The following is a 27898-nucleotide window of genomic DNA, read 5'->3' on the forward strand; positions in this document are numbered from 1 at the left end:
AAGGGGTGCGGAGAAATTGCGGCCTTCGGCGAATCTCAGCTACCAGGGCTTGCCAGCGTCCCAGGGTTTGTACCTACTCGTATGGGGCCCCATGCTGCCGCACGAGCCCTTTCACACTCCTCACGAGGCATAAGAATCGAGGCCCCAATAGCTCAGTCCCTTAGTCATGAACCTCAGACAACGAGCGGATACTGCTATAAGATATTGAAGGGGGGGTTCGCATGGTAAGAGGACGTAAGGCCGAGTATTGCTCCGTATCCCCTTTTGAGCCTCGGTGAGCGAAACACTTGTTACCTAGTCATTCTTCATCAATGTAAAACGTCTTCTACAATGCACTGCACTGTTTCTCGGTATTAGTGTAATAATGCTCATACATGTGATATCTGCACAGGAAGTATCCACAGAGCTCACCCCTTCAAAACGGCGACTCACTGCTCACCAAAACCACCCGATAGCCATCTCCATCCTCAAACGTCTTCCCGCACCGATCCCAATACGGATTGAAACTTTTCACAGCCTCAAAGCCAGCCCTTTCCATCCTCTCCACAGCACCCTCAAAGTCATTTCCCTCCGGCAAATAGAAGACCAGCAAGTTATCTTGCGTAGGCGCACGCCCAACACTATGTCCCTGCTTTGATGTAAACTCGAGGTGGTAGTTTGCACCTTTGTGGCCCAACATGATTCCGTCAAACCCTTCGTGTTGGCTAAACCGGTAGAGCACTTCGAAACCCAAGCCGTCGACGTAGAAGGGGATTAGGGCGTCAATGTTGTCGGACGGCCGGGCGATGCGGAGGGTCGCTGTCTGGAGGGGCATAGTGGCAGTTGTTTTCTTCGAGGCCTGCAATGTAATAGTCTGATGTCTGTGATACTCTATAACACCAATACCAGCTTCGCACTCGTTTTCATAGGGCTTGAGATCTGCTATATATCTACTCTTGTTGGACCTCATAGAACAACTCGACGATACTCGCGATTCTCGCGGCTACCAAACATTCACTGCACATCCAATTACAATCAAGAGCATCCACAATGTTGCTCATTCACCGGCTGGGCACCGAGAAACGGACAGTGACAACACAGGCCGAAGCCGAGGCAAGATACATGAAGTCGTGGACTCCATACACGACGGCTTTCATGAGGGCGCCGTTTGACGTCATCTCAGACGACAACTTTCCGGGATCTAGGAATAGAAACCCTCCTCAGCCACGGGCAACCAAGAAAGATGAACCAAGCAACGAGATACATATGGGGAAAGGCGTCGCTCATCTATACCAATTCAGTTGCCAAATCCCGAGGGTCCTCTCAGTGACAGTATGCAATACTAGCATCAATCCTGAGCCGACAAGATCCGAACAAGCCACACACGTCGGGGGTGCAGGATCGCCTGTCCTCCGGACTCAAGCCACGGGCCGGTGGTTGATATAAGGCCAGTAGCTTATCCAGAATCTGTCCACTCTAGATCTGGGGAAGCGGCCTTAATACCATCAGCTCACGATACCACCTGAGGGAGTATCCAAGGGACTGCGCAATCTCCTTAGTTTGTCGCCATAGTGTAAGCTAGATCGCAAACCGCACCGAGCATCAAACAGAGCAAGCAAACGTGCGTGTACGCAATGATGCACTCAGCCGCCAAGAGATACTGTAAACCCGAGAGCCTCGCCTCACAGCCCCGAACGGGTGTATTGTTTCGAGCACTCCTTCAGCCGGCGTACGCCGTGCCCATGTATGTAAGTACTAGTATTCATTCAGCTGTCGTGCCGGGCGGCCTTGTTCTGCAGGTCCTTGCGCACACAAACGCCGGCAAAGGCACAGCACACGGACATCACGATATGAAACATGCACACACTTCTGACGCCCGCAAAAAGTTGCTCCGCCATGGCTTGTTTGCGTGTGGGGTCTCCAGAGCGCCACACACACAGGGTCCCTTTTTACTCCTTCTTTTCGGCTCAATGGACCTTCTTCCCGCCTTCCATGACTGACGAGTCGTTTTATCTGCGCGGCGACGCCGAAGAACCTCCCGAGCCCGACAGCTGGGCATTGGGCGGGCCTAAAGACTGAGAGCCTTATTGGAACCGCCACGGCCTGCGGCAGCCAGCTGCAAGGGCGGTGCGACGTGACGAGTCGACCACTGTGACGACGCCGAAGCCGAAGCCGTGTGTCCCCCAGTCTGTTGGCAATGGTAATAGGCTGTGGATGCTTCGTTTTCGAAATGCTGCTTGGCGAATCGCTTGCCTTGGGTTTCTCCTGGCGCGGCCTCCCTGCCCTCCCCTGCCTCCCCTCCCCTGGGGCCCCTCGTCATTGTGCTTCGCATAACGATGTTGGTTACTTCTCATAATACGTGGTGCCAGTCGTCGTCGCAGCCTGTACTCGTATGACAACAGACAGTTCGCAGCGAGCCAATGGCCTGCCAAACCAGACCAGACAAACAGCAGCGCCGAAACATGTCCCACGGCAGGATCTGGGAGGACCGAACATTCCAGATCCCCCCTTGGCCCCCCATACCGTAACACCTATCGCAACTCGTCTCGTCTCCTCCCCCGTGGGGTGGATGAAACCCCCTTCTGATTTCCCTCCTTCCCGATTCTCCCCCCTCAAGCCCCTCTGGTCGTATGCGTGCCTGTGTGCGTGTTTCTGTGCGTCTGTGTGTGAAACCCCTCCAATCTTCATCAATCGTACGTGCTGGCCGTTCCTGCATCAACCGGGCTGGGCAGAAAAGGGGGGCCACAACAATCAAGTGAGCGTGATCTTTTCTTCAGCCTGATACAGGGCTGATTGTACATCTAGATGCTGTGAAGCGGCCATCAAGAATCACCCGCCGGGCCAAAGAAGGTTTCCGGGCGTCCTAGAGCTTACCACATCCATACCTTACCCAAGAAGCCACGAGCACCGCTTGAGTAGGAACTGTCAGGACGCAGATGACGAGAACCGAAGTAGTGCTCGCGAGAGACAGCAGAAGGGGCCAAACTATTGGGTAATATAATCACTTGCGAGTGCCGGCACTTTTTCGCCTGACAAACAGAAGATCCATGGTGAAGCAACGATGAATTCCAAAGTTCCTTTTTAGTGCAACACCTCCCCCCCCCCCCCCCCCCCCCCCCCCATAGAGGCGTAACACGTTGCATCGCAAGGAACTGAGAATGGGCAAGCAAAAGCACCATGTCCCAGCCCGAGCTTGAGGTTGATGATGCAATGTCGGCCCCTAGTAATTGGTTTCTGTTTGTCTCCCACCCCCTTCTTCCTGAGCGGCCCCCAACTGCCAAGAGGCTCGGTCTCTCTCGGGCCATGCTGTTACTACCTAGGTAGTCTGCAAATCCTGCTCTCCGTTATCAAGAAACAGAAAAGAGAAAAGCCGGGGACCCCGCACAGAGCTCTGCCTTCTCCACGTCTAGATCCGGGCGCGAGAAATGGAGGAAGAGATATCTGTAGATACGAGCACACTGAACGGAGCAAGTATGCATAGGTAATACTAGCTCGTTGAGGTGTTAATCCATCCGCACCAATGTGAGATCACAATTGATTGATAGATAACAAAGATGGGTTGAAGGCGGTCGGGCCGGGCGCTGACCGTCAGCTTTCACCAGGACTTTAGCCGTCGTCTCTGTACCCCCTCGGGCGTGAGTGATCGTGAACCATTCTGTCCCATTAGCCGCCAGCGTCGTCCTCCTCTTCTTATCGGGGAGCAACCGCAAGTCGCTCACCGGAGACGTGCGGTGATATCTCGCAACAGTACTTGCAATTTCCAGCCAAGCACACTTGCCCACCAATAATGGGTTGATGCCGAGGCGATGGCTCCGGCTATCGCGTGGGGAACGTCGCTTCGTACTTGTATGTCCGGACTGATGCTTGAGCTATTTGCACTTCGCTCATGTAAGTTTCTCTCATGGTTCTCTCATGGTACTTCGTATGAGAGCAGAGTCGAATATGGCAAAAGCCTCCGTGGTCCCGGATACCGAGCTGCGCCCCGCCTCCGCTGAGGAAATTAGGAAGTTGGGGGGCAGAAAGTCACGATAAGCACGTGGGCGATGGCGAGGTCTGCTGCTTTGGCTCGGTCAATCCACATCCACCTCATGCGCCGCTGCTGAGTAGGAAAAGGCAATCGAGGCGATCGAGAGTCGATCAACAGGCGACGACTGCTTCCGTCCCTGCCTTTACCCGAAATCCACGTGAAAGAGCAATGGCCGCAAGCTCCCCGAATCGATTCATTTCACAGTCAGCATCCAGCATCCATTTTGTCGTGATATTTTCCGGGACCCGGCTGACCCCATTCACCGTGTCCATTGCGCAAAGTTGGACCCTGTCTCCTCCGTAATTCAGCCGAATATGCCCGTCCAACACTCCCCAGCTCTGGACATGTGTCCCCCTTCCTCTCGGCGGGGAGATCCATGATAGACCGGTATCTCGGCTCAACGTACGGAGCCGCACTGTTGTGGCCAGATATTATCGAGATACTCGGTGCTAGCGCTGCTTCTCGCCCTCATGTTATGCGCACTCTCTCCAGCTGTAGCTGCTTCGGTTGCAGTTGGGGAGCGCTACCCTCTTGTCCCCATGGTCAGACATAACCTTTTACCTACCTGCTGGTTGGACCCAAATATACGCAGTGTCTTGTTTGTGCCGAGCATTGATCCGGGTGGAAGACATGTGCTTCAAGGCGTCTGACACAAAGGACCCAAATCTGTAGATGGGCCGAATGCCGGGAAGACAATCGTTGGATCAAACATGCCTCACGCCATTTGCATGAAGTCCTCCTCGCACATGCCTAGTATTGCCTTTCATCTCCCAGGCGTGGATTGCCCAGCGGGCACTGCTCTGCGCTGGTGGAGGCTTTGCCAAGGGTGCCGTCAGGACAGTATATACATGCCCTGCGTGTAAACTAGAATCCGAGGAGCAATGGGTATTAGTTCAATATGGTCCCATCAGCGTCGGCACTGCGTAGATTCCAGCCTTCTCGTGTAGTACGATATTACTAGTACGAGTAGTACCAGTAATCACTTACTCGTACCCGCTGCGAAAGAAGCTCCTTGTGATCGACCGCCATGCAGTCCGTATGAAGCGCCGCACTAATCTCCAGAGGTAACGGTATTGACTGATACCCCTTTGGTCAGGTCGTATCCAGTAAGGCTACCGGCCGCAACCATCCATTTTGTCTTGTCGCGTGTTACCCCGTATTGGCGGAATAAATTCTTGTGGGCTTCTCTCTCGCGTTGAAACAGAAGCACAGGCTCTGTAACCTCTGTTTCAGCGCTGCATGCACCAAGCAGGTCGCATTGCTTCAATGCATTGGGCAGCTCGTGCAGGCTGTAGACTTCCGTGCCCGGGGTGTCGGCCGGTCTTCCCCGTTCCGAGAACAGTTACGTGGCGGTTTGTCTCGGTGACAAGGGGAGCAGCGCCTTCAGGAGATCTAAGATCATTGACCCCCGGATTTCCTGAAGCGGCTTAGTGGCGCAAGGGTTGACTGGACATGCCCGAGCCCGAGCAGTTGTACATACATGTTTGAGCACCAGTTTGCGAGGGGCTCACACGAGTAGCTGTTTGGCCGAGCGGCTGATACAGGGCGGTACAACCAACTGATGGGGATCCAGACCATTAGCATCAGAAGCCGGATTCGGGAGTAGAAAGTTGACGAGAGAGAGAGAGAGAGAGGCGCGCTAGAGCCAATGGCGAATCCGTCGACGGGTGCCTAGAACCTCCGTCTGGGGGACCTGACCCCATGGCGGGATCAGTGCTGCTGAAGCCCAGAGCACGCGCCTCATTGATAAGAATCACCCCTTCAATGGGGAGGTGGCGCCTGTGCCAGACTAGCGATCTCTTTGTGCTGCACCAATTGCAGGGGATATGCGGCGCGAGATAACAAGACACACGAACCCCCACATTCTGTCGTAGGGAGGGAGCCAGGGTGTTTCTGGGGTCCCCGGCTGGGGGAGATGGAGGCATCCAAATTGACAGGGTCCTCCCAAGACATTGTCGCGCCGAGGATAAGGAAGACCGAGAGTCATGCCCAGCGACTCGAGCATAGGTAAGGGGTGCCTACTTCGTGCCGTCATTCGTACCTGGACCACGATGGTGCAGTTCTGAAGTTCAAGGGCGCACTTGGAATGATGGACCCCATCCCTGACGAGTGGAATAATGAGCGAGAAAGTGATTGAGAGTCTGGGGGAAGCATCCTCCGGGGGTTCAACCTCCGAGGAGCGCTGTGTATTCGCACCCATGTCTCACGGGCCATCGCCATCGCCCTGCGAGGAAACAAGATGGACCAGCTCGAATAAGGACGCGCTCGGCAATGGCACTGGTACGTCGTCGTAGCATTGCCCACTTCCAAGAGCATCCAGCTAGCGGGGAAGCAACATGGGCCTGGCGATCAAACATGTACAGTGTTGAAATTGATCATCGCTGACCTAGCATCGTCAAGGCAGGTCGCATTCGTCCACTGATACCATTCATACTTCAGGTGAGGCAAGATTGACTTTGAGAGATTGCTGGAGACCAATATGCGAACGCTACAGCAGCCTCACTAAGTCCAACCATTACCAATGGCAATCAGACCACGGCAAGGGAGGAGGCAGGCAGTAGAGCCGAAGGGGGTTGTTAAATAGCCGAGACACGGCTGTGTCGTCCGCGGAGGAATCATTTGTGTTGTCAGAGGCCGTATCCTGATCCTACTGCCAGTTCGTAGGAGGTGACTGCCATCCAGGTTGTGGATTGGGCAACAGTCTGTTGGTTCAAGGGAGACGAGCGGAGAGAATGGAACGTAAAGAGGCTGAATTCTCTATTCTGCACCGGCTAAGCGCGCGGATCGCGAGCCAGCAGACAGACCTTCATACCTAGCCGAGTAATGTCCAAGTAGAGATCAAGTGATTGACAGCTTCCGGGGAGGCGTGACCACATAATACTCCATGGGGTCTGCCACGCCACGATAACAAAGACGGACTTGGTTTCCCCAGACATCAGTGGCCAACAGAGTAGGTACTAGGAGGCGATAGCCTGATCCAGGTCCTGGACATTGTTGGTGGTTGTGACACTTGACAACCCCCCCACTATGGGCAATGAACATGTATTCGTACGTATGCACTCAATATCAGTCGCAGGCAGTGATACGAGGCGTATGAGTTGGTTGTCACTTTGGCCCCCAAAGAGTGGGATACAGCGTCCCGATGACCTTGCGACCGGGGATGGGAGCATGAGACGGGCGCTTTGAAGATAGCGAGACGAAGCCAGCTGACTGAACATGCGAGCAAAGCTGAGCCAAGACTCAGCATAAAGAGGTTGCAGCGGCAAGTTGTCTGCTCACGTGCGATTTTGAGCAATATTCTCGCTCGTCCATCTCTTGCTGATGGCCATTCTTTTCCTCTTCTTTGCCTCTGTTTTTTTTTTTTTTTCCCCTTCTCTTCCTTCTGCCTCCTTTCTTTCTTTTCTGTTTCTCGGGGACTTGATCTTCTGTTGCCATCTTCTTCCTCTTTCTGATCTTGTCAGAATGCTCGCCTGAGTGTAGAATTTCACCCTGGCAATCGCATCATCCACCACTAGCCGGAGGAGTGCACGACACGGAGCATTCTAGTGCTATAAGCATATCTAAACAATGGTTAGCATGCTGTAAGTGTGTGCGTGAAGCAAGCAAGTTTGGCACCAGGGCACCTTGGTCTCGTAGCGGTTAGCGTTCGGCCCCACGACACGGGAAATTGAGTCGTGCCCAGAAGCAAAAGCCAGCGTCCAAGTTGAATCGATAGAGTAATGGCTTCATCGCTGGCAAAGAGTCGCCGGACGATCATCGGTGCGTCAAACGACTTTCGCTTCTAGCACCTAGCCGGCCTCTTGCGTGCGCCGACTCTCGACGAAGCCGGCCACACCAAAATGTATTGCGTGCGTTCCCATGTGTGGGCAGCTCGCGAAGAATAAGCATAGAGTTGAGACCTTCCCCAGGCGCTGCGGCCAAAGGGGAAAAAGTATCCATTTCATAAGAGACATCTTCTCGGGATTTCGACGGCCGCACGCAGCGCCATGCTGCTCAAAACGGTCCTAGGCCGATGTTTCTCCTGTCCTGATTTTGGTTCCGTCTCCAAGTTAGGTACTCCAAGTCGCGCGTGGTACTTGCTCGCTTTGTTTGGTACCTTGCGGCTCGAATGGTCCTCCGTGCCCTCAAAGCCACGCAAATAGCTTTTCCGGGGAACGGCGGCCAATCAGTCGAGCACGACAGGCGCTGCGCCTCATTCTGGCCGATACCGTTCCAGTGGCAGCCGGGGTTGACGTGGGCACGGCTGGTTTAGCTGATGGCGGCGCATTGAGTGCAGACGTGTGTGTAATCTTGAAGGTGAAGGATGCTTGAGCGGACAGTGGATCCAGACTCGGTGAGAAGCGTGGAGGTGACGAGAAGAAAAATTCAGGTAAGGTAGTAGTGAGTAGAAAAGAGGACACGGCGTACTCGTACGTGTAGGAGAGGCGGGTACGATGTAGGTACCTACTGCAAAAAAAAAAAAAAAAAACCTTCTCCTCCTTCCCTCACCGTCCGACCGTGGTTTCCACCGTGGTCGCGGCCGAGGGGGGCGTCCCAATAGCGGCAAAACGCTCTGTTTGGTGCCTTGTAGCAGCGCTTGCATCTGAGAAAGAGCAGGGGAGAAATGGAAGCCATTGGAGCACGCTAGTCGTGTCCAAGTACCCTCCGTCCGCGAGTACTTTGGCCCTCGCTGAGCATCTCCCGTGGGCCGAGCTGGCATCGGCCATCTCACTTGGTGAGCCCTGTCTATCTCACCCACCATCTGCTGGGGTGCAAGGCTGCTAGGCAATACTTGGCACTATCTGCTTGGGGCACGCCCCGCCATCTGCACACCCCACCCCCTCGCGCCCACTCCCACTGGCTCCTTCCCTGTGGCCCTGCCCTTTCGCCCCAGCTGGGGCTCCCACTGCAACTGAGGCCAAGGGCTGGGGGGGCTCTGAAATGCTGGGGCGCGAGGTACAACCGTCTGAGAGCCGACAAGTACCCCGTGCCCCCTTTCTGGCCGTCTCTGAGCCCTGGCGACGTGTCCCGTCCCTCTGCCCCCCTCGTCCTTCCAGCGCCCCATCGCGCCATCGAGCCACTGGACGGTGGCATGCAGCGCTGTTGCACCCCCAAATGTCGCTGCCTAAGCCCTGCGTGACGCCCCTGATTTACCGCCCCGTGTAGCGACCGCAGCATGTGCTTCGCGGTGGTGCGGTCGGGGTACTTGCCCACAAGTACCGCCCTCCCAGGTACAGCACGGTACGCACACCACGTACTCCCGCACTTGCCCTCCCTGGCGCCCATGCTACGAATCGAAGTACCGACCCGGCCGAGCCCGCCCTTATTAAAGCGATTGCCTCCCCCCCGTCCCCTCCTTCTCCCGGAGGAAAAAAAAAAAAAAGTTCGTTCTCCCTCGATGAACGAAGAAAAAACAACCACCAGAACCACACTCACTCACACACCCTCACATCGCATCTCGATCCTGCAACTACCGACGACAAGAGCCTCGCTCATTTGACCAGAGAAGAATCGTTATCACCAGCGCTACCCACCGCCCAGCAGATATCTGTATAGATCAGCAGTCTCTCCTCCCCGCAAACGAGGACCACCGCATACTAGCAGAGCCTGCTCCCGCCAAAAACCCACACTCGCTTCTCTGGGCTCTCTTGTAACCAAAGACCAAGTTGTCGCCTCAACGTCGCGTACTTGCTTTTTGACTGCCGCTCGATCACATGCAACGAGCACAGTCTGCCGTGGATTTTTCCAACCTCCTGAATCCAACGTCGGCAGCAGGACAGGACAGCGGCGCCATGTCTACCGCCGCGGTCACCGTCATCAAGCCCAATGGGCCCATTCCAGGAACACAGTCGACCGAGACTGCCAACGAGCTGCCTCGTCCCTACAAGTGCCCTCTTTGCGACAAGGCTTTCCACCGCCTGGAGCACCAGACCAGGCACATTCGCACCCACACGGGCGAGAAGCCCCATGCCTGCCAGTTCCCTGGCTGCAGCAAGAAGTTCTCCCGCTCCGATGAGCTGACGAGGCACTCGAGGATACACAGCAACCCCAACTCAAGGCGCGGCAACAAGGGCCAGCAGCAGCACCAGCTTCACCACCAGGGCATGCCTCACCCCATGCACGTCGATGGCTTGATGCACCCTCCCGCCGCGCCAAAGGCCATCCGCTCTGCGCCCCCTTCGACCCTCGTCTCTCCCAACGTCTCGCCTCCGCACTCCTACTCGTCCTTTGTCATGCCTCACGGTCCCATTTCTCACTATGGCCGTGGCAACGACATTACGATGCTTGCCAAGGCGGCAAATCAGATTGAGCGCGAGACGCTTTCTGGCGGGCCGTCCAACCACAACTCGAGGCACCACCCTTACTTTGGCCAGGGTGTTCCGGGTTCTCGAGGCCACCCCTCGCTTTCTTCGTACCACATGGCGAGAGCTCACTCCAACGACGAGGATGACCACTACCATGGCAGCTTGAGGCACGCCAAGAGGTCAAGGCCCAACTCGCCCAACTCTACGGCTCCTTCTTCTCCCACCTTTTCGCACGACTCTCTGTCCCCCACCCCGGATCACACTCCCATCGCAACTCCCGCTCACTCCCCCCGTCTCCGTCCCTTTTCGGGCTACGAGCTGCCGAGTCTGAGAAACCTGTCCCTGCAGCACAATACGACTCCGGCGCTGGCCCCCATGGAGCCTCACCTGGACGCTCCGCAGTTCCACCCTCAGCTGCAGGCAAACACCACCCGCAGCCCCGGCATGTCACTTACCGACATCATTAGCCGCCCCGACGGCAGTCAGAGGAAACTGCCTGTCCCTCAGGTCCCCAAGGTGGCGGTTCAGGACCTTCTCTCCGACGGCGTCTTCCCCAACAGCGGCAGAAGTTCCACCACGGGCAGTCTTGCCGGTGGCGACCTCATGGATCGGATGTAGAATGTCCGGTACTCATGGCGCGCATCGAATGACTTACGACTTTGGGCTATAGATGGATAGAAAGAGTTGGCGTTAATGGTTTGGAAATGGCAAGGGAAATGGATACGGAAATGGAAATGGACAGAGTCGTCCCCCGCAGGACTTGACACGGGCTATTTTGGTTTCTCCTTCTTGTTCCTTTTTTCGTGTGCTTTTTTTATTCAATTTTTTTCTTCTTGTACGCTTGGATGGACCCCTACACAATATGGATGGCCCAGGAAATATAGACATCACCACTTTCCCCAACGGACTATTATCTGCTGTTCCGTACAGCTTTGGTCCCATGCTTTGTTGTTTTTGAGCCCTTCTACCTGGTACGACTACAGCGGAGGACTACTTAGATTCAGCGGCTGCCTGTTGTACTTGCAACGCAAAACCAAAAGAGGCCAGCCAAAAGAGACCATGATACAAAGCATGCACTCCCCGCTTAGTTTTGATTTATATGCACACAGACTAATATGCCTGTTTTTTGTCTCCTAAGTTGCGCTGCTCGCTGGTCCGTCACTTGCGTTACACACATCGCTAGAAAAAGCTGGACTCGGCACTTGGCCTCTGCGAGGTTCGGCACCGCAGCGGGATGGGCAGGTTCCCTTTCCTTTTTCCCTCTCTGGGGAATGAACCAAAACATGCCTGGTGTTACAAAATATGGGGAATCCTTATGCAGTCTGGGGGGCGCGGCAGCGCTGTTCAGGGGGTTTCGGATGGGAAAAGGGTAATGGAGGGGGGGGAAGAAGGGGGGATGAGAGGACTGACCACGGGGGCAGGCGGTGCATCCGTGGGACCCGTGGGTTCTTTTGGACGAGGGTCATGACTTCATAGATTATGTGTTTCTCTCTCCTCTGGGGTTTGTCCTGTTCTTTCGGGTTGTGGTATGAATATGAGGATACACTGCGAGATGGCTTGCGGCGCTTACTCGGATATGCCTCTCTCAGAGAGAATAATGTTTTAATGGATAGATAAAAAGTATGAATGGCAGGATTCCTTTTTTGTTTTATTTCTACTTTCTGTGTCCTTTCTGACTTCGCAGTTGTAGGAGGCCTTCGGAGCCCCAAGCCTTCTCCGACGTTTCCCGCCGTTATCTCCTGATGATAATGGTTCGACGTCTGGGGGAGGGGGGCTGATTGCTGTGGTACGGAGGAAGAAGGGGGAGGGGGAACGTCACAAAGAAGGGGTACTTGGGTACACGCAATCGCGCACTTTTGGGCCCAAAAAGCGAAATGAGCGAGATTGCGGGGGATTTTTGCCCTAGGTAAGATGTCTTTATCCGGGGGAGGGGAGAGAGAGAGAGCTTCTAAATGTTAGTAAGTTTCTGTATCTGTGCTCACATATCGTAAGACGCGGTGTTTGATGTGCTAGGGGAGATAATGATGGTGAGATAAAGACAAGATGGAGAGCAGATGGGGTCATAGATAGGTACCTACTTTAGATGCTTTAGTGGTAGAAGCTTGGCTTGGGGGTGAGCGAAGCCCAACCATCTTCTTCATGTACGCACCTCCATTACCTGCTTTTTTTTCTAATTTACCTGCCAATGTAGGTAAGTAGTAAGGGTTAACTGATCTAGCAGTTGCAGATTGCATGTGCGCTGATCCCGATGATGATGTCTGTCTAGACAAGACTTTTTTTTTCTTGTTCGTAGGGCGGCGGCTCCTCAGCGCTAAGATGCGTTTTTACGTATCTCCCCTCTGGGGGTGGCAAAAATGGAGGGGGGAGGGTCAACCTTGGAATCAGGCTAGATTGCCTCTTTTTCTTCTTCCCCGGTGTGTGTGTGTGAGAGAGAGAGTGTGTGAGTTGATCTGGGGGATGGCGTCCGTTTGGCTCGCTTGGATGGAATGCTATGGAAGAGCGAGAGGCAACACTGTATTGTCACTGTACAGTGGTAGGTTGACCCATGGAGCATTGGTGGGATTGGTGAGGTAACACAATCTTGTGTGGTCCCTTTCTTTCGAGATACCTCATGGGGAAAATTCCGTTGATGATGTGCCGGGGGATCTTCACTTTGATACGAGGCTGTTATCCCTGGTGCTGTAACCTTGACTGTGGCTCTATTGCTACGATAGAGGGTAGGCCACATGAAGGGGGGCTTCTTTATTTCCTTTCCCTTGTGATATCTGCACCTGATTGCTTGATGGAAAATGGGCCGATGAATAGAGGCATGACGGCCCTTTATGATACGAGGAAGATGGGGGCATTTTTTTTCGCGTGTGATGCACTCGCTTGATGACATGAGGAGGAGTGGCATCAGCTCCCCGTTACACAAAAATTCTATGAATAGCGATCTGGAAAGACGCTCTGTTGATCCTTTGGGGGTTCCTCGCCAACAAGAAATCTGGGGACCCCGTACGGGCCTGTGTGAGACGGGGCCATGCAGCGTAATAAATTGCGTACTAATACTAACAACAGCAATCACCGAGACGTGAAGGATCGAGTACACGATTGCTTCCATAACCCACAGGTGTCCTTGTCCTGGACACATATAAACTGTATACGCTTGTTCGTCAACATGGTGTTGTCCGTTTCTGCCGCAAGGTTTAACCGCCGCAGTGTCGGGTGTTTCATCCTTTTCTCACGTTTTCTTCACACGAATCTGACACCCATCTCTTGCGCATGTGGACAGTTTCCTGCCCCGGTCTGGAGCCGTTGTCCCCCACATAAAACGACGACGACGCCCGTCATTTGTGGTACAAACTCCTTCCTTGTCCTCGTCTGTTGATTTTTTTTTTTTTTTTTTTTTTTTTCAGGGTATTCGGCATGGCATGACCTGTTCATGCGTGGTATGAGGAGTGCGCAACAGCCTCAGCCTCCCATTGAGTAACCAACCACGGCTGGAATCCGAATCGGTAAGCCCCAAGGAGGCGTTTGTTGAGTAGGTAGATATTGGGGAACTTCCAAGTTTGCCTGCGCCGCATAAGAACCAAGCCAAGGAAGCCAAGGGACAAACAAAAGACCTGATGGACGGGATCGAGATCACGTCAGCGACCCTTGCGAGGCTAGGAATAGGTAGCTACTGTTCCGGACAACTGCTAAACAAGGAGATGAGAAAATACTGATTCATATTTGGTTGCAATTATTAACAGGTTGTGGACATGACGTGTTCCGCTCTGCAGAGCACGCGCGTTGCCCTATGAAGCTGGACTTGATGGCGGGTGATGTGATCAACAGACGACAGCGGTGCTACTTACCTTACGTTTACCCCCCTACCGAGCACGTACTCGTAGTAGTTCTAGATACTGTTGATACTGTCTTGAGATCAACGGGAGTGTCAAACGTCCGTCAAGATGTCCAGTGGTCAACGTAGTGGTGATGTCTCTTGATCCGAGATCGGCCACGTCAGGAATGCTGCCTCGCCTTTCGCTTTGAACAACACTGACGAAGCCATGGTAAATGCACACGACACGCAAGCAAAGCAAGTAATAAAGGGGAAATGCATGCGCATCCTGCACCCTTTTACGTACGGTAAATGAGACCAAAACAACCTAATGCAGTGCCTTCTGCCCATCCTGCCGTGTGATACGCAGAAGTGAAGGAAATGGCGAGCTAGGAGGGGGTGATGTGGCTTGCATGAGGCTTTCGGTGCTGTTACAGACGCCTGCACGCTGAGCCGCAGAAGGATCCTCTCTTTTTTCCTAATTCTTTTCATCGTATTTTTCTTCTCGATTGAATGTTCTGTATATGCATGATGATTTCTTCACCGCTTCGAAAGGTCTGACGAATTAGATGGCCTCTGAGTCACACAAGACACGGACACTCACACACACACACATGAGTTCGCCTAGTGGGAATGTTGTGTGTGTGTGTGTGTGTGTGTGTGTGTGTGTCCTTGTGTGTTGTGAGTGAGTGCGAGTGAGTTGAGCGCACCAATACGCGCGAGGCTTTGTCAAGTGTGCCTGGTTTTACCCGCAGCGCCCCAAAACTTTGCCAACCTACTACTTTGGCCGTTGAGATGGTGTAATGCCCAGAGCATTTAGAGGTCAGTGAGAAGATCAGGAGAGGGGAGATGTGGTGGGGGACGAAGGTTTGGCTCTCCCCCTGAAGTCTCTTTTTCCTTGATGAAGCGCTCGTCGTCTTGTGTTTACTGTCTACATGTAACATGCACTCTATGCCGATGAGAACTACCGATGACCGATTCTTCGGCAAGAGTGCCTTCTTCTTGGCTGGTGTTTGTCCATTTCTCGTCTGAAACATGCATCCACGTGAGGTAACTGAGAGGAACACATCCTGGGGTTATTTTCGCTTCGTGTCTAAGTTTGGCACATGGCGTGTGGGAACAAGACGGCATGTGAACTGAAGATTTTGGGGATCTGCAGGGCCCTTTGACGTGGCCGCGTAATTGGCACTTTGATCCTCTGGATCATTGCTAATGCGATTTACTGATGCTAATGCCAACACTCTCTTCTGCCTCTCTGAATGAATGGAAGATGGAAGTAGCCAACATCCTTCGTGCCTCTCTTGGCAACGAATGGGCTCAACCAACTGCTTTGAACATGCCGTCTGCCAGCCAGTCAGTCAGATTACATCAAATTGCGGATTTTAGCCATCTCAGCGAGTGTGGGGGTGGGGTTTAAGATGGAACGGCACAGCAAAGCAACAACCAGGTTTGTATGTACATAGAAGGGGAGGCGTCAGCAGACTGGGCTGTCGTGATGGAAGCCCGAGATCGCGACAAGACGCTTCCACGGGTGAGTTTCAACAGCTGTCGAGCGAGTGTCTGCGAGTGATTACAGGCTATTTGGACAAGGCGGCACGCGGCATTCATTTCTCTTTTTAATTTTTTCTTAACCAGCCGTCGGGTATCGGATGCATCTTAATCTGCGGTATCTACACCAAAGGTTGCAGCAGACAACCGGATTGGCATGGCCCGCAGGCATAGATAGGAGCATTTCTTCTGCGTCCATGTGCTGAGCCTCCAATAGAGCAAGCGCAAAGATTCGAAACCCCAAGATATCGCATATCCTCTGCATGAGAGTCCATGTGCATCTGACTCCTTTCGATTGTTACTAGCACCGGATCAAAAGATTGGACCCAAAGAGCTGGGGAAAACATGGAAGGCGGGGAAATACAAACCCATCCCATTCTGCCTATCTCGCGTCTATCTTGCCGATAACCAAAGCGAGGCAACGCAGCTTGCTGGCCAACTTGATCCTTGCCATCCATGATTCGACATCTTCCGGGGTCCTCACTCTCGTCCCTCCTCTGGCCGCAAGCTCGCCTCTGCGTCCCTTATCTCGCCCTCTGACGATACCGGCGATACTCGCGGGATAATTTAGGGCACAGCTACATTACCTACCTACGCAGAAAAAGACAGCGACAAGCTGAGAAACCTGCCATCACGCCCCCCTCGGTCTCGCCTTTTCGGCTTCCCAGTCCGAACCACACGTCGGCAAAAAGCGTCACCGAGGGCTCGACTCATGCATGCCCGCGCCAAGTGAAGCCCATTATCAACGACTTTTTACTCGGCTCGGGCGACGGCGGCGAGACGGCACGCTCTATGGCCCCAGCTTTGGTCTCTAGTCGGTGCTAGAGCAGACGCTCGAGTCGATGATGAAATTGCAACCCCCACGAAAACCCTTGACTCTGGACGTGCCAATGCATCGCCGGAGATCCTCTCTTTCGCTGGGATCGCCTGGTGGGGTGATTTAGCGGTAGGTCTGTACTACTACTACTACACGACAATAACTTGTCAGAGCAGAAAAAAATTCCATCGAGGCTCCCCGACCCCGTCAGACAGCTGGCCGGCCAGATGGGCGATGCTCAGGACCCTGGCCGGACAAGTAGCGCCTATCTTGTCAGCTGAACATGGAGCGCAGGTAGCATCACAAAGTCGTCGAACCGGACCGCAGCGTTATTACTTGTACGGGCGAGACAGACAGACCCATTGCCATCGCCGATGCTGCGGGTGGATCGAACCAAGCAGGAAGCGCTTGCGGCGCCAAGTTGGCAATGTGAGACAAGATTGTCTCTGAACCTTTTGCGGACTTTTCGTGATTTGATGAGACGAGTTCCTTTGCCCACACGCTCAAGATACGAAGTGCTTGCTGCAGCTTGGAAGCACCTTGATGACTCCAGGGACGTGGGTTCTCTCGCTACTACTACGGCTATTGAGGCTCATCTCCAGATTTTCCTGCAACCCCACATGCACTCGTTCTCCAGGAACAGCTTCGATACTTTGACAATCGACGCTCAAGTCCTGATCCTACTGGAATGGAGATGGCAACGCAATGCGAACTGTACTGCATAATGGCAAGACGTCCACCCTGTTCTGGTCATCGATGACTTGGAGCGTCGCAACGCCAAGCTGGCCACAAATCCAAGCAAGATAAGCAACTTAGCAAAAAAAAAAATCTTCATCGCCTTCAAGAGCGCAGTCCAGGGCCAAGGAGACGTATCCGGAGTCGCGAGCGGATTTCCAGACAAGGCTTGCCGCACCCGCCAATCAGTCGCCCGACCTGCAAAAGGCGTCAACGCATCAATCCAGACACCCCCATGGCCCCCCTGCCTGTTCTGATACCGTCCTGTTCTGTGTCTGCAGACGGGCGACTCATACCTCTGCGAGCAGGGGTTCGATAGGTTCAACTGCGATGTTGAAGGTATCGTGGCTGGCTGCTTGGTACCAGTTCTACGCAGTTGAGCTTCAAAGTTCCAGCCGTGTTTGGCGGTAGTAAGACTACGGAGGATTGATGCTTGGGTTGGACTGACGTGGGTCAGGAGAGCGAATCCGACAGTGCTGCTCTACGAGCACTGACAGTCCTCTACCTACCATGCAAAGGTCCGTATCCATGTCCCTTTTTGTCGTGCCAGCACATAACCGCCAGCTGTTTGGCCCGGACATGCGCATGTCTGCTCGACTCGGAGACCGCATGCAGCTGCTTGCTGCTCCTCGATGCCGGCTTGTTGCTTGCTGCCTGTGCTCCGTCTACTAGTATCCGCAACTCAATCACTTGGTCGTACTCGGTCGGGCCTGGATGCCGGACGAATGACTCGGGGAGGGTCGCTGCGGCACTGGGGCCTGGTCCCAATGTCATGCAAGGCACCGCAGAGGAAGCCCCGCGACAGACACCGCAATTTCGCCTTTTCTCCTCCATCTCCGTTTATCAAGCACGCATGTTTTGGAGTACTAGTAGTAGTACCACATGTACAGGTGAGTATGGGGCCCCGGGCACCTTCTCCATGTATGTACAATGCGATGGGAGCTTCATCGTACGAGATCCGCTGGCAGCTCGCGGCAACGCAAACTGCTGCTCGGCCTTTTCGCCCCCAACAAATACGGTCCAGCCCAGATGAAACAGCCGCAAGCGAACACGCCCGGCGGCGGGAGCCACCACCATATCAGATCATGGGCTTGCCATCATACAACACATGCAGCAAACGCAAATTGATCCGAATACAACCCCGTCGTCAATGCCGCCCTTTGATTTGCCCGGCCTGCCGGGCTACGTGGTGTGTGTATCGGCACACTGCCAGCACGATCGGATGATAGCGATCCACATATATATGATCATCTCACGCCGCATGCACAATATATTAAGTCCCAGGTCGGTTTCCGTTCCGTTCGGCTGCAGCACGAAAGGGCATGTGTGTACCTTGTCGGCTTCCATGTACCTTTCAAGGAACGAGGGTTTGCAATATGGCCATGATTGGCCCCTGGGCAAATGCTGCCACGCGCCTTGCATATGTACTCCGTGCTGCGTACATATGCACGACCGTGTGCGGGCATGGTCTCTCTCTCTCCCTCTCTGTCTTCCTCTGCCTGCTTGCCCGCTCCACCGCTTCCTTGCTTTGCCTTGCTTTTGCTGTTCCGCCCGGGGGGCTCTCTGCGTCTGTGGAATGGCTCCGTGGAAAACGCTCAAAAAGTGATGGACAGGGGAAGGGGAGATGGCATGCCACATCTCCAATGTGCCGAAATCGAGCCATCGTGGGGCGGCTCCAGGCGATTGACTACTGATGAACGAGCCTCAGCCGTCTTGCAACGCGGGCAAGGGCCATAGGAGCGAAGCAAACACCCAGTAGTTGCTCCGAGAGTCCTCGTACACCCATGACTGCGCAATGGGTAGTAATTCTGCGTACTTTGTAGTTTATAGAACGACCTTATTTGTCTGCCTGCTTCGTTGGAGGCGGACTGCAAGCTGCATCGGACCGGTGGGGTAGTATCTGATGAAGTTCCCCCTCGGTGATAAATCCCGCTCCCCTCGATTCAGTCCGCAGCAAGAAACCTGAATCGCTTCATGCCCCCACAACCCCTCGTCTCCCCCGGCTGTTCAGGGATGAGTACTACTACACGTACTACTAGTAGCAGCTGCAAGAGCACGGAGTCTGAAAGTCTGGAGTAGCATCGAACAACACTTGTTGGCAATGGGCGTGCCCAAAGCCCAAAGCTACAGCATGTAGTAGTAACGACAAATTTCATCCTGCAAGCTCATCAGTATACCGTGATAGCCTGCCTGTCCTTGCAAGTTCAATGTACTAGAAGCTCCAAGCTGCCATCGACCTAAACTCGAAAGATGTCTAGCTCGTAAGCTAGACAATACCACATCACCAGCTCTCGGATAATCTACCGAGCGAGAGAGAGCTCAAGCTATCCACTATCTGAAGCATGTGAAAGAGAAGCAGCACTACCTTGGGTAGCTATCACTTGGCATCTCGGTAACTCAATCTTGACATAAGCAGGGCAATGTTCGGCACAAAAGGTAGTAGTAGTGCCGAGATGCCTTCCGCCCAGCCGATTGAACGAGACGTAGATTCGAGGCTTGGTGGTGTAGATTGAGGCTTGTTTCTCTATGGCTTTCGGTTGAAGATGGCTATTACTTGACAGCGATACGCCGTGCATATAGAAGAGGGCGGGGAGAATAGCTGGAGAAGTGCCATCGGGCCGAGAGGGTTGGGGAGTTCAGGTGTTCGAAGTGAACGGAAACCTGTTTGTTGACCGTATCAGCTCGGAGATCGAGACTTCTGATCACGACGATTCCGGGTTGGCGACGTTGATTACATGCTGCTGTCCAAGTCCGTACGCCTCGGGTATGTGGGCGGCTCTTCTCTTGGTCGTCCTGGTGTTCGTGAGTTGCGGCAGCGATATCCCACATTCACTTGACAAGCAGAGGTGCAGTAGATCCGTAGGCAATTGCGAATGAAGGCCCCCCGGAAATATCGAATCTCGCCAGCACCGTTCTCCATCTTTGTGATATCAATTGGCGGAACATCCACCCTCTGTGTATGTACGGAGTATTCGGTAGATAAGGGAATGAGCCGTAGCCAGCTGAACGTCCAACCCGATTGTTTCCGATCCTAAAGATAGGCCTCTCAGCGGCAACTACCTACTAGTATCCAAGGAAGTCTGGGGCTTGCGCTTGCATAACCTTATGCTGACAACATGAGGCAATAGCTGACACTGCTCTCCAAGGAGAAAACGGAAACAATCATGTGAAGAACCCACCATGCAAATTGTCTTTGGCCCGTCTCCAAAACCCGAATCACGTCAGTTGCGTGCTCTATGAGCATCAGCAGCATGTGAGATAACTCTGGCGCCGCTGATCTATCAATCAGTTGAAGTCGGGGGCCAAACCGATCTCTGCCTTATACGAGACGCTGTTCGGCCATAGGGAACTGTTTCGAGCTGTCTGAAAGCCATTGAACAGACTTCTCGGCTCTTCGTTGTGCCTTGTACCTGTAATTGTAGCGCCTCCAAAAGGCATGCAGCTGGGTAAGCTCACGCCTGAGAACCTGGAAGCAGTCCATCACAGACCTCACTACCCGAAGCAGCGGGGTTTCAGGGATCCCCTGACGACGGCTATCCTCTCCTTTGCTCCCGGGCGATTCCATCGCATACAGATGGGAGGGTGAGTGTAGTGTACTTGCTTCTCCTCGGATGGTTGTACCTTGGAACTACCTTGACAGGTGCAAGCGGAGAGCTTTGCCCGTTGTCGCATCGTCTGTGACCATGCGGTAAGTTAGTAAGAGATGAACAAGGGCTGTAGCAACCTCTCCAAAGCAGCAAAATGACATCGAGACGGGATCGCAAACATTAAAGGGGCTGGCAAGAGGAGCTGCCTACTTAGGCTGAGATATCGCCTTTATTGGAACTTTCGTCTCGTTCTATGCAGTCCTCTTTCGCAAAGTAACGGCCAGAGTTGCCTTCCAGCTCGCGTTCATGTTGCGTATAGGCTTCCCCATCCGGAATGCTCGATCGCGAGCCACACACTCTCGGCTCCTTTCTGCATGAGGAGGGAGAAAAGGGGGAGGGTGGAGGGGGGATGAAGTCGGAGGAGGGGCCAATCTTCGAGATAAGCATACATGTGCATGGCTAATTCTTCAGACAGATGTGCGTTCCAATATCAGGCTCTATATCTCCCTGCTGCTGCTGCAGCCAACCCACCTGCATGGTGACATGCAAAGAAAAAGAAGAATCGACCCCACATAAGGCCTGTGTTTTCGACGCATCTCGTCGTTTGCAGGGTTTCAGTGCATCTCGAAACGAAAGGCGAGACACACAGACCATTGAGATTGCCTGTTTTGATTGGCCTGCGGCGCAGATTGCATGAGATATGGACAGGGAGGGGTTGAGGAGGCGGATGGGTTAGTTGCCCGTGGGGCCCCAGGTTCTGTCGTCCTTGCAGATGGAGGATCAATGGTGTTTGCCGCATTGATGCCCAGCGTGTCGAAAATGAAAACGTGTATAAAGCACCACCCAGGTTAGGGATGCAAGGTCGGGAGTACAAAAAAGGGCATCAGAAGGAAGTGGAACGGCACTTTGTGTAGAAAGGGCCGACAACCGATAGAGAGACGCATATGGTGGTCGTATTGACAATAAGGGGGAGGAGACGATGTGACACGTACTATGGGGAAATTGAATCCGGCATCCTTTCACATGGACAATGAACGCGGGATGGTCGATCCTCAGCACACGTGGAGCTTTCATCCTTCGTCTTTCACGTAATAAGGCTCGGTTCAATCATTGTCGTCACTGTGGAATGTAAACTTGTGTGTATCTTTTTGGTCCCTTCTCGGGAGAGTTCTGGCTATTCGCGGCGCTCAATTATCATGTTGCTTCTTCGTTCACTGGGCCTTGGCTTTTGACAACGGCCCCCAGTCTGGTCGAGGGTTCATTTGATATCGAACAAGTTTCTGCGCATCCCGCAGGCGGCCCAGTCGAGCGAGATCGTCATCGAATACCAGGGTTTTCCGCAACTCGGACTCATTGGGGCTGGAAACCTGCTCGCTCGGTTCATCCGCCTTCTCGTCGCCTTGTTGCCCTCCCTCCGCCGCAACGTCTTCCATTTGGCTATCGGCCTCCTTCGCGGCTCCATCTTCTCGACCAACTAGCCCGGCATCGTATAGAATCTTCCAACCGGGCATCAGCGGTGTGAACTTGGATGCCTTGATAGGCGACTTTTGTCGAATCCATTCCGTGATAATCCACCAAATAGTGGACCAAGGTGCATCTGTCTTCACGCTTCCTGGCCGACAGTGACTTCGTCCGACTTGGTAGCCCAGATGTATCAAAGCGCCACGAAACATGTCATCGCTTGGAGCAGCGCAAGATACCACAGTTGCCAGCTTGGAGGGAATCACGAAGAAGGGGCAGTTGTCAATCTCTGCGTGCTGAGCATCCTTAGGATCGACTGAGGAATCAACCTCTGGCCCCGGGATAATCTCTTCCAAGGCCGTCCGAAGCATGCCCTCCAGCCTGGGAAGAGTTCCGTAGACCTCTGGCGAGGCGTTGGGGATCTGATTGAGAAGCCTCTGGATGAAATCTGCCGAATGGATGCGGCCTCCATACATGGGTCCGTTGACATGCATCTTGTGGCCGCAATGTTGGCAGTGTCTATCCACCGTCGGTCCAGCTGCCATGCCGTGCTTATAGAACGACCCACTGCCCTTCTTGTTGGGGGTCGGCTTGCTTCGCAGGAGATACTGGGTCTCGAATGCCGAACAGCCGTGATCGCAGCTGTACACAATCATGGTTTTCGAACCCAGGAACTTGACGGCTTGCGGTGACCTGGTGACCTTGACAAAGACTTTGGTGTAGAAATCGATGGATAGAGACAGTAAAGGTTCAATGGCCAGACCATATCGGGCGCCAGACGTCGCAATGGCATTCAGGATCAGCCGCAACCCTGCCTCGTGAGAGTGCATGCCTTTGATAGGTGTGCCGCCGTAGAGCGCAAACGTCTTTTCGCAGTAGCTGTGTCCCGCCCAGACTGCACTATCAGTGCATGTGATGCAGAGCAGGCCACCGTCATCCCTGACTGACTGCAGCGCTGCGTCGAAAAACGGTGCTGCGGTGCCGTATGGATCCAGGTCGATAACGTCAAACTTGTGAGACTTGGTCGGATTGCCGTGGCGGTCTCTCTTCGAAAGGTCGTCGGCGATTGCGCGATACATGTGTGCAAGGGCATCCTCGTTCGTCACCGTGATGACATCGTCGAGGCCGTTGTGGTTCACGTTCAGCTTGATAGACTCGGCAGCTGATTTGGAGAGATCGTTTGCGTTTATAGAAGTAACAAAAGGCAATTCATGTCCGTATCGCAGCGCTCGTAGCCCGGATGCCGATAAGGCGTCTAGTATCCTGAAGCTCGACTTGTGGGCTTTCTGTTCTTCTGAGAGTTCAGGGGCAGGCTCTGACACCAGCTTCGCAGTCGCCTCTGGCTCGTCCGAGGGCTTGCCGTCATCTTTCTCATCCCGCTTCCTCTTCTTTCCCTGCTTGTTCGATCTTGCCAGGATCTTCTCCTTTCTCTTCGCCAGGATTTCCTCCCCGTATGTCTTGATGGCAAGGACCGACAGATCTCGGTTGTACTGCTGGATCGGATTGTAGAACACCTGTTGCACTTCTCCCTTGTCCTCTCCAATCTTGGCACCCTGAGGCACCAAGATGGTCGCCTTACCTTCCTTCACCACGCGAAACTGCTTTCCATCCTTCTCCACGGTCTCGAGTTCAACGGTGCCTGCCATTGGCGCAACTGTAGAAGAGTAATTCCTTCCGACGATGGATCGCGTGTTGACAATTGGGGCGATTTTGCCGCAGGAACTGGCCTGTCTCAGCGTTCCTGTGAGGCGCAACAAGTGCTTCAGGGCAAAAGCACCGCGCAACATGCAATATCAAGTTGCCGTTTCGAGATTCAATTGTTTGGTAGAAGGACGACGTCTGAAAAAGCTTCGAGTCGGGAAGCTCCAAACCCACAATTTTTTCGATATTCTGCCGCTTGCTACAAAGGCGGTGAAATCTGATGGCCCCACCATCATCGACCTCCAAGAGCTGCTCCATCTCTATGCATCACATTATCGCCAATGGCATCATCTCCAAGCCGTACTCTTTCATGCCTACGACAATATTCTGTTGAAGGCTGTGCTTGGAACATGTAGTGCTCAGGGATATATAACTCCGTGAACGAGAAAAGCCGGGTCATAGAGAAAGACCTGGTTGCTCCGAGGTCTTCTGGCTTACAAGCAAAGAGAGACGACCTCACAATGTAACTTGGCGCAACTTGATGTGTTATTCCCAGTATGCAGGGCCGCAACAACGACTGCTCCCGTAGGACACAACATGCTATCAGTATGCTCCTTTCCGTGCAGAAGAGACGCTCATTCTCCAAAGCCATCAGCACACACTCGCACAGACGATCCGTCCTTCCAGCCATCCCCAGCTGCTCATCTCTGCTACTTCTCACAAGAGCTTGCATTGATCGTGCCCGGTTGCCCAACGAAAGACTCCCCTGATGTCTTCGCGTATTCTCGGTTGGCCATGTGCTTGAGCATCTCCATGCGCAGGCACTCCTTGCCACGACCTCAATCGCGGGTAAGAGCTTGCGTGATGTTGAAGCAGAACATGTTCTCTGGCTCCTTCTTCCATAGTAGGATAAGAAAAAAATAACCGATGCCACCGATGTCTGTTTCTTCTCTCTCTGAACCACGATATTTCACCTTTCTCTTCATTTTTGCTTCTTGTCTTCACCTCGCGAGCAGACGCTGGTGAACTGCCCGTAGCCTTTTGGTCACCCTTCCATCTCCAGTTTGTTGGTCCGCAGCTCCCAATCACTGCCCCTGTTTCTCCTCGTCTTCATCCTCCATCGCCCATCATGTCCAAGCCAGCAAAGGGCATTCCCAACACCGAAGCTCCCACTCTCCCTCCTTTTTCTGTCGGGAAGAACAACAACAACAACAACGGCAACAACGGCAACAACGGCAACAACAGCAACAACAATTATCCCGTGCCACCTGCAGGTTCTCATGATCATGCTCCCAAGCAAGCTCCGGCTCCCAACGGACCTCCCAATGCCCCTCCGGCACCCAGACCTCCCAAGGCCCAAGAGGATCATCAGCATCACCAGACGCCACGTCACAGGTTTCTTTCACCTCATGAATGGGCAATCGTTGCCCACGGCATAGGCGGCATCCGGGACCGGGAACAGCAGGCACCAATCCACCCAACCAGCTGGCTCTGGCCCCCCAAGGGCATGCCTCGCGGCCTGTACAAGGACACCGTGACTCAGCGGACCAAGTTTTTCTATTGCTACCATGCGTCTAGTGGCATCAGGTGGATTTTGATGTTGTTGCAGCTCTTCATCGGAGCGACGCTGACAGCCCTCGGCTCCATGTCCTTCACCCAAGGCACGCCCATCACCATTCTGGGCGCTGCCAACACCGTCATCGCCGGACTCCTTGCCTTTCTCCAGAACAGCGGACTGCCTGATCGATATCGCTATGACAAGTCCGAGTTCGAGGCCCTGGAGGACCACATCAAAGAGATTCTCGACTCCGGGATTGCCCCTGCGGACCAGGCCGCTGACCAGATTCTTGCCGAGTGTTTCGACCTTTACCAAGACGCCAAGGCGACGGTATCTGCGAACCTGCCAGCCAACTACATGTCTCGAATTGCCCAGCAGGCAGGCCAACGGTCCGGTGCTTTGATGCAAGCTGGTGCCCCGGCCATGTCGAAGCCTGTGACTCTGACAATTGGTGGCGGAGATGGCACTGCCAGCGTGGCCAGTGGAAGATAATGGCAGACGAGTTGTTCATATGCGCCGCGGCCGACTCCAGCAGGCAGTTGCTTTCGATATTTCGACATTCCTCCCAATCCAGATTGTGTTCGACATTTACCACATCCATCTTTCCAAGATGAGTGAAACGGCTCATATCATTTACGGCGCGCTTTTGCGACTCACATCATCGCTACCATTTTGCAGCAAACATGTTGTCGCCCTCATGTAGAGGGAATACTTGGACCAGATCAGGGGTCCCTAATGGAAGTGCACAGACGATGGCCACGGACTTTGTCTCTCTGCGTTGTTGTTTGATCTGGCGCTAAGGGGCTGGGGACTGCTTTGCGTACACGGATGGCGAGCATTTTTGGCATGTTTCTCCGACGGGAATCGTCGTTAGAGGTAATTGATGGTGCGATCTTTTGTGCAGATAGTTTATCGAATAGCATCTGTATCCCCTCTGTGCCGTGTTTGTTCTTGGGGATAAGTGAGTGACCATGTAATGACCTTGCAGTGACCTTGGCTACAGTCGCCTTAGAACAGAACGTTATAGAGTTGATTAAGAATCCCATTTGCATGTATTGATTTGCATCTTACTCGGTGCTGATACTTCTCCAATCCTCCTTGGTGAGTTCGTAGTATATCTCGTTCTTGTCCTTGTCAAACTCGGCCGGACTCACGACCCCCTTGCCCTCGAGTCCAAGTTTCTTATGCAGAAGCTTGACCATTGGATCATTATCTTCCAGCGTGGTGATGGTGACCAGATCAAGCTGAGGACCTCCCTCGCTTGCAGGCGTGAATGCCCAATTGATTGCCATCTTCATAGCCTCAACGCCGTAGCCTTGTCGCTTGTACGCAGGATCCAGCATGACGCCCACGTCTCCAGCGCGGACCTTGCGTCCATCTCGCTCCCAGTCCTTGATTGCCCCAAACCCTCCAATACCAATGACCTTTTCAACGGGCTGGCCGTTTTCGTCCTCCGTCTTGAGCACGAGCATCATGTTTACGCGGCTCGGTCCAGAAACCACATTTCCCTGGTCGTCGAGGACGGTGGGCTGGCTTGCTGCTTCGCGCATGCGACCGATGACTGCGCCCGCAGTTGCGACATCGATGTCTTTGGCGTTGGGGTCGGTCTTGTTTGAGGGTGCGGAGAGGATGTGCGAGAGGGAGGGGGCGTCGGAGGGGAGGATTGTGCGGAGGGTGAGGAGCGGGTTTGTGGGGGAGGGGATGGTTGTGTCGAGGTGGGAGATTTGGCGGGACATTGTTGTTGCTGTTGTTGCTGTTGCTTGTTGTTGCTTGTTGTTGCTATTTGAGTGAGTGGCTGAATGAGTAAAGGTGAGAGAGATGGGATGGTGACTGGGAGTTGTCTTGAATGTAGAGTGGTAATATACCTCGTAGGATCTGGGTTGGTGAGGCTTGTTTTATAGCACGTCGACAGTCTCATATGCTTGAGGGGTTGAAGATCAAGATAACGCCTATAAAACGGAGTGTTGAATCCTTCGGGCATTTCCTCACTTGCTCCTCATGCAGCTAATGGCAATCAATCCACCAGTCCCGGAAATAATACCACCCAGAATCCCTCGAGGCGGTACGTTATTGTCCTGCATGTTGAGTCAGAGAGATGGCACTCTTCAAAAGTTCGCCTCGCTTCGAGCGTCGACTGCCAAAACGGGCAATTACTCGTGGATAAAAAGAACGTCTCAATGAGTCACTAGACGCAACCACCCTGGCTTGGAGCTCTCATTATAGGATATCATGGTATTATATCGCGATGATGGGATTAGGGCTAAAGATGTTGTTTAGTTTATTATAAGAGGTAAAATCCAAGAAAAGCATCGCGGATAGATTACACAGATTTGTAGAATTCCATCATCTGGAGTAAGTAGTAAGTAGAGGCATGCTTCCATCACGCTCAAAGAAAAGCCGTACACCAAATGTCCCATTGCAGGTTAATGCCCTTCGTATAATCTTGACATCGTCAATCT

At 53.5% G+C, this 27898-nt stretch overlaps 5 protein-coding genes across 5 annotated transcripts; 2 read left to right on the forward strand and 3 right to left on the reverse strand.

Annotated features, from left to right (window-relative positions):
- The first annotated feature begins 8326 nt into the window (after window positions 1–8326).
- Window positions 8327–11383, forward strand: cre1 (carbon catabolite repressor protein). Its single transcript, XM_006962067.1, has one exon. The coding sequence runs from the start codon at window positions 9700–9702 to the stop codon at window positions 10906–10908; it is 1209 nt and encodes a 402-aa protein (XP_006962129.1). The 5' UTR covers window positions 8327–9699; the 3' UTR covers window positions 10909–11383.
- Window positions 11384–17137: 5754 nt separating this feature from the next.
- On the reverse strand, window positions 17138–18269 carry TRIREDRAFT_103660 (uncharacterized protein; the record flags this gene model as incomplete). Its single annotated transcript, XM_006962272.1, has 4 exons — window positions 17138–17239; window positions 17489–17544; window positions 17702–17950; window positions 18146–18269. 4 exons carry the CDS (start codon window positions 18267–18269, stop codon window positions 17138–17140), a joined length of 531 nt encoding a protein of 176 aa, XP_006962334.1.
- A 3721-nt stretch (window positions 18270–21990) lies between these two features.
- On the reverse strand, window positions 21991–23886 carry TRIREDRAFT_55790 (uncharacterized protein; the record flags this gene model as incomplete). The annotated part of the gene is made up of 1 exon (XM_006962273.1): window positions 21991–23886. The coding sequence occupies one exon, from the start codon at window positions 23884–23886 to the stop codon at window positions 21991–21993; it is 1896 nt and encodes a 631-aa protein (XP_006962335.1).
- Window positions 23887–25259: 1373 nt separating this feature from the next.
- On the forward strand, window positions 25260–25931 carry TRIREDRAFT_55478 (uncharacterized protein; the record flags this gene model as incomplete). Its single annotated transcript, XM_006962068.1, has 1 exon — window positions 25260–25931. A coding segment is annotated over one exon (672 nt), but the record flags the coding sequence as incomplete, so codon positions are not given.
- Window positions 25932–26506: 575 nt separating this feature from the next.
- Window positions 26507–27338, reverse strand: TRIREDRAFT_120120 (uncharacterized protein; the record flags this gene model as incomplete). Its single annotated transcript, XM_006962274.1, has 1 exon — window positions 26507–27338. The coding sequence occupies exon 1, from the start codon at window positions 27173–27175 to the stop codon at window positions 26507–26509; it is 669 nt and encodes a 222-aa protein (XP_006962336.1). The 5' UTR covers window positions 27176–27338.
- Window positions 27339–27898: the final 560 nt, after the last annotated feature.

This window comes from Trichoderma reesei (genome assembly GCF_000167675.1).
Source record: "Trichoderma reesei QM6a unplaced genomic scaffold TRIREscaffold_2, whole genome shotgun sequence".
Taxonomy (NCBI): Eukaryota; Fungi; Ascomycota; class Sordariomycetes; order Hypocreales; family Hypocreaceae; genus Trichoderma; species Trichoderma reesei.

Coding starts and splice junctions, on each gene's coding strand:
- cre1 (XM_006962067.1), top strand. CDS start 9,700: ATGCAACGAGCACAGTCTGCCGTGGATTTTTCCAACCTCCTGAATCCA.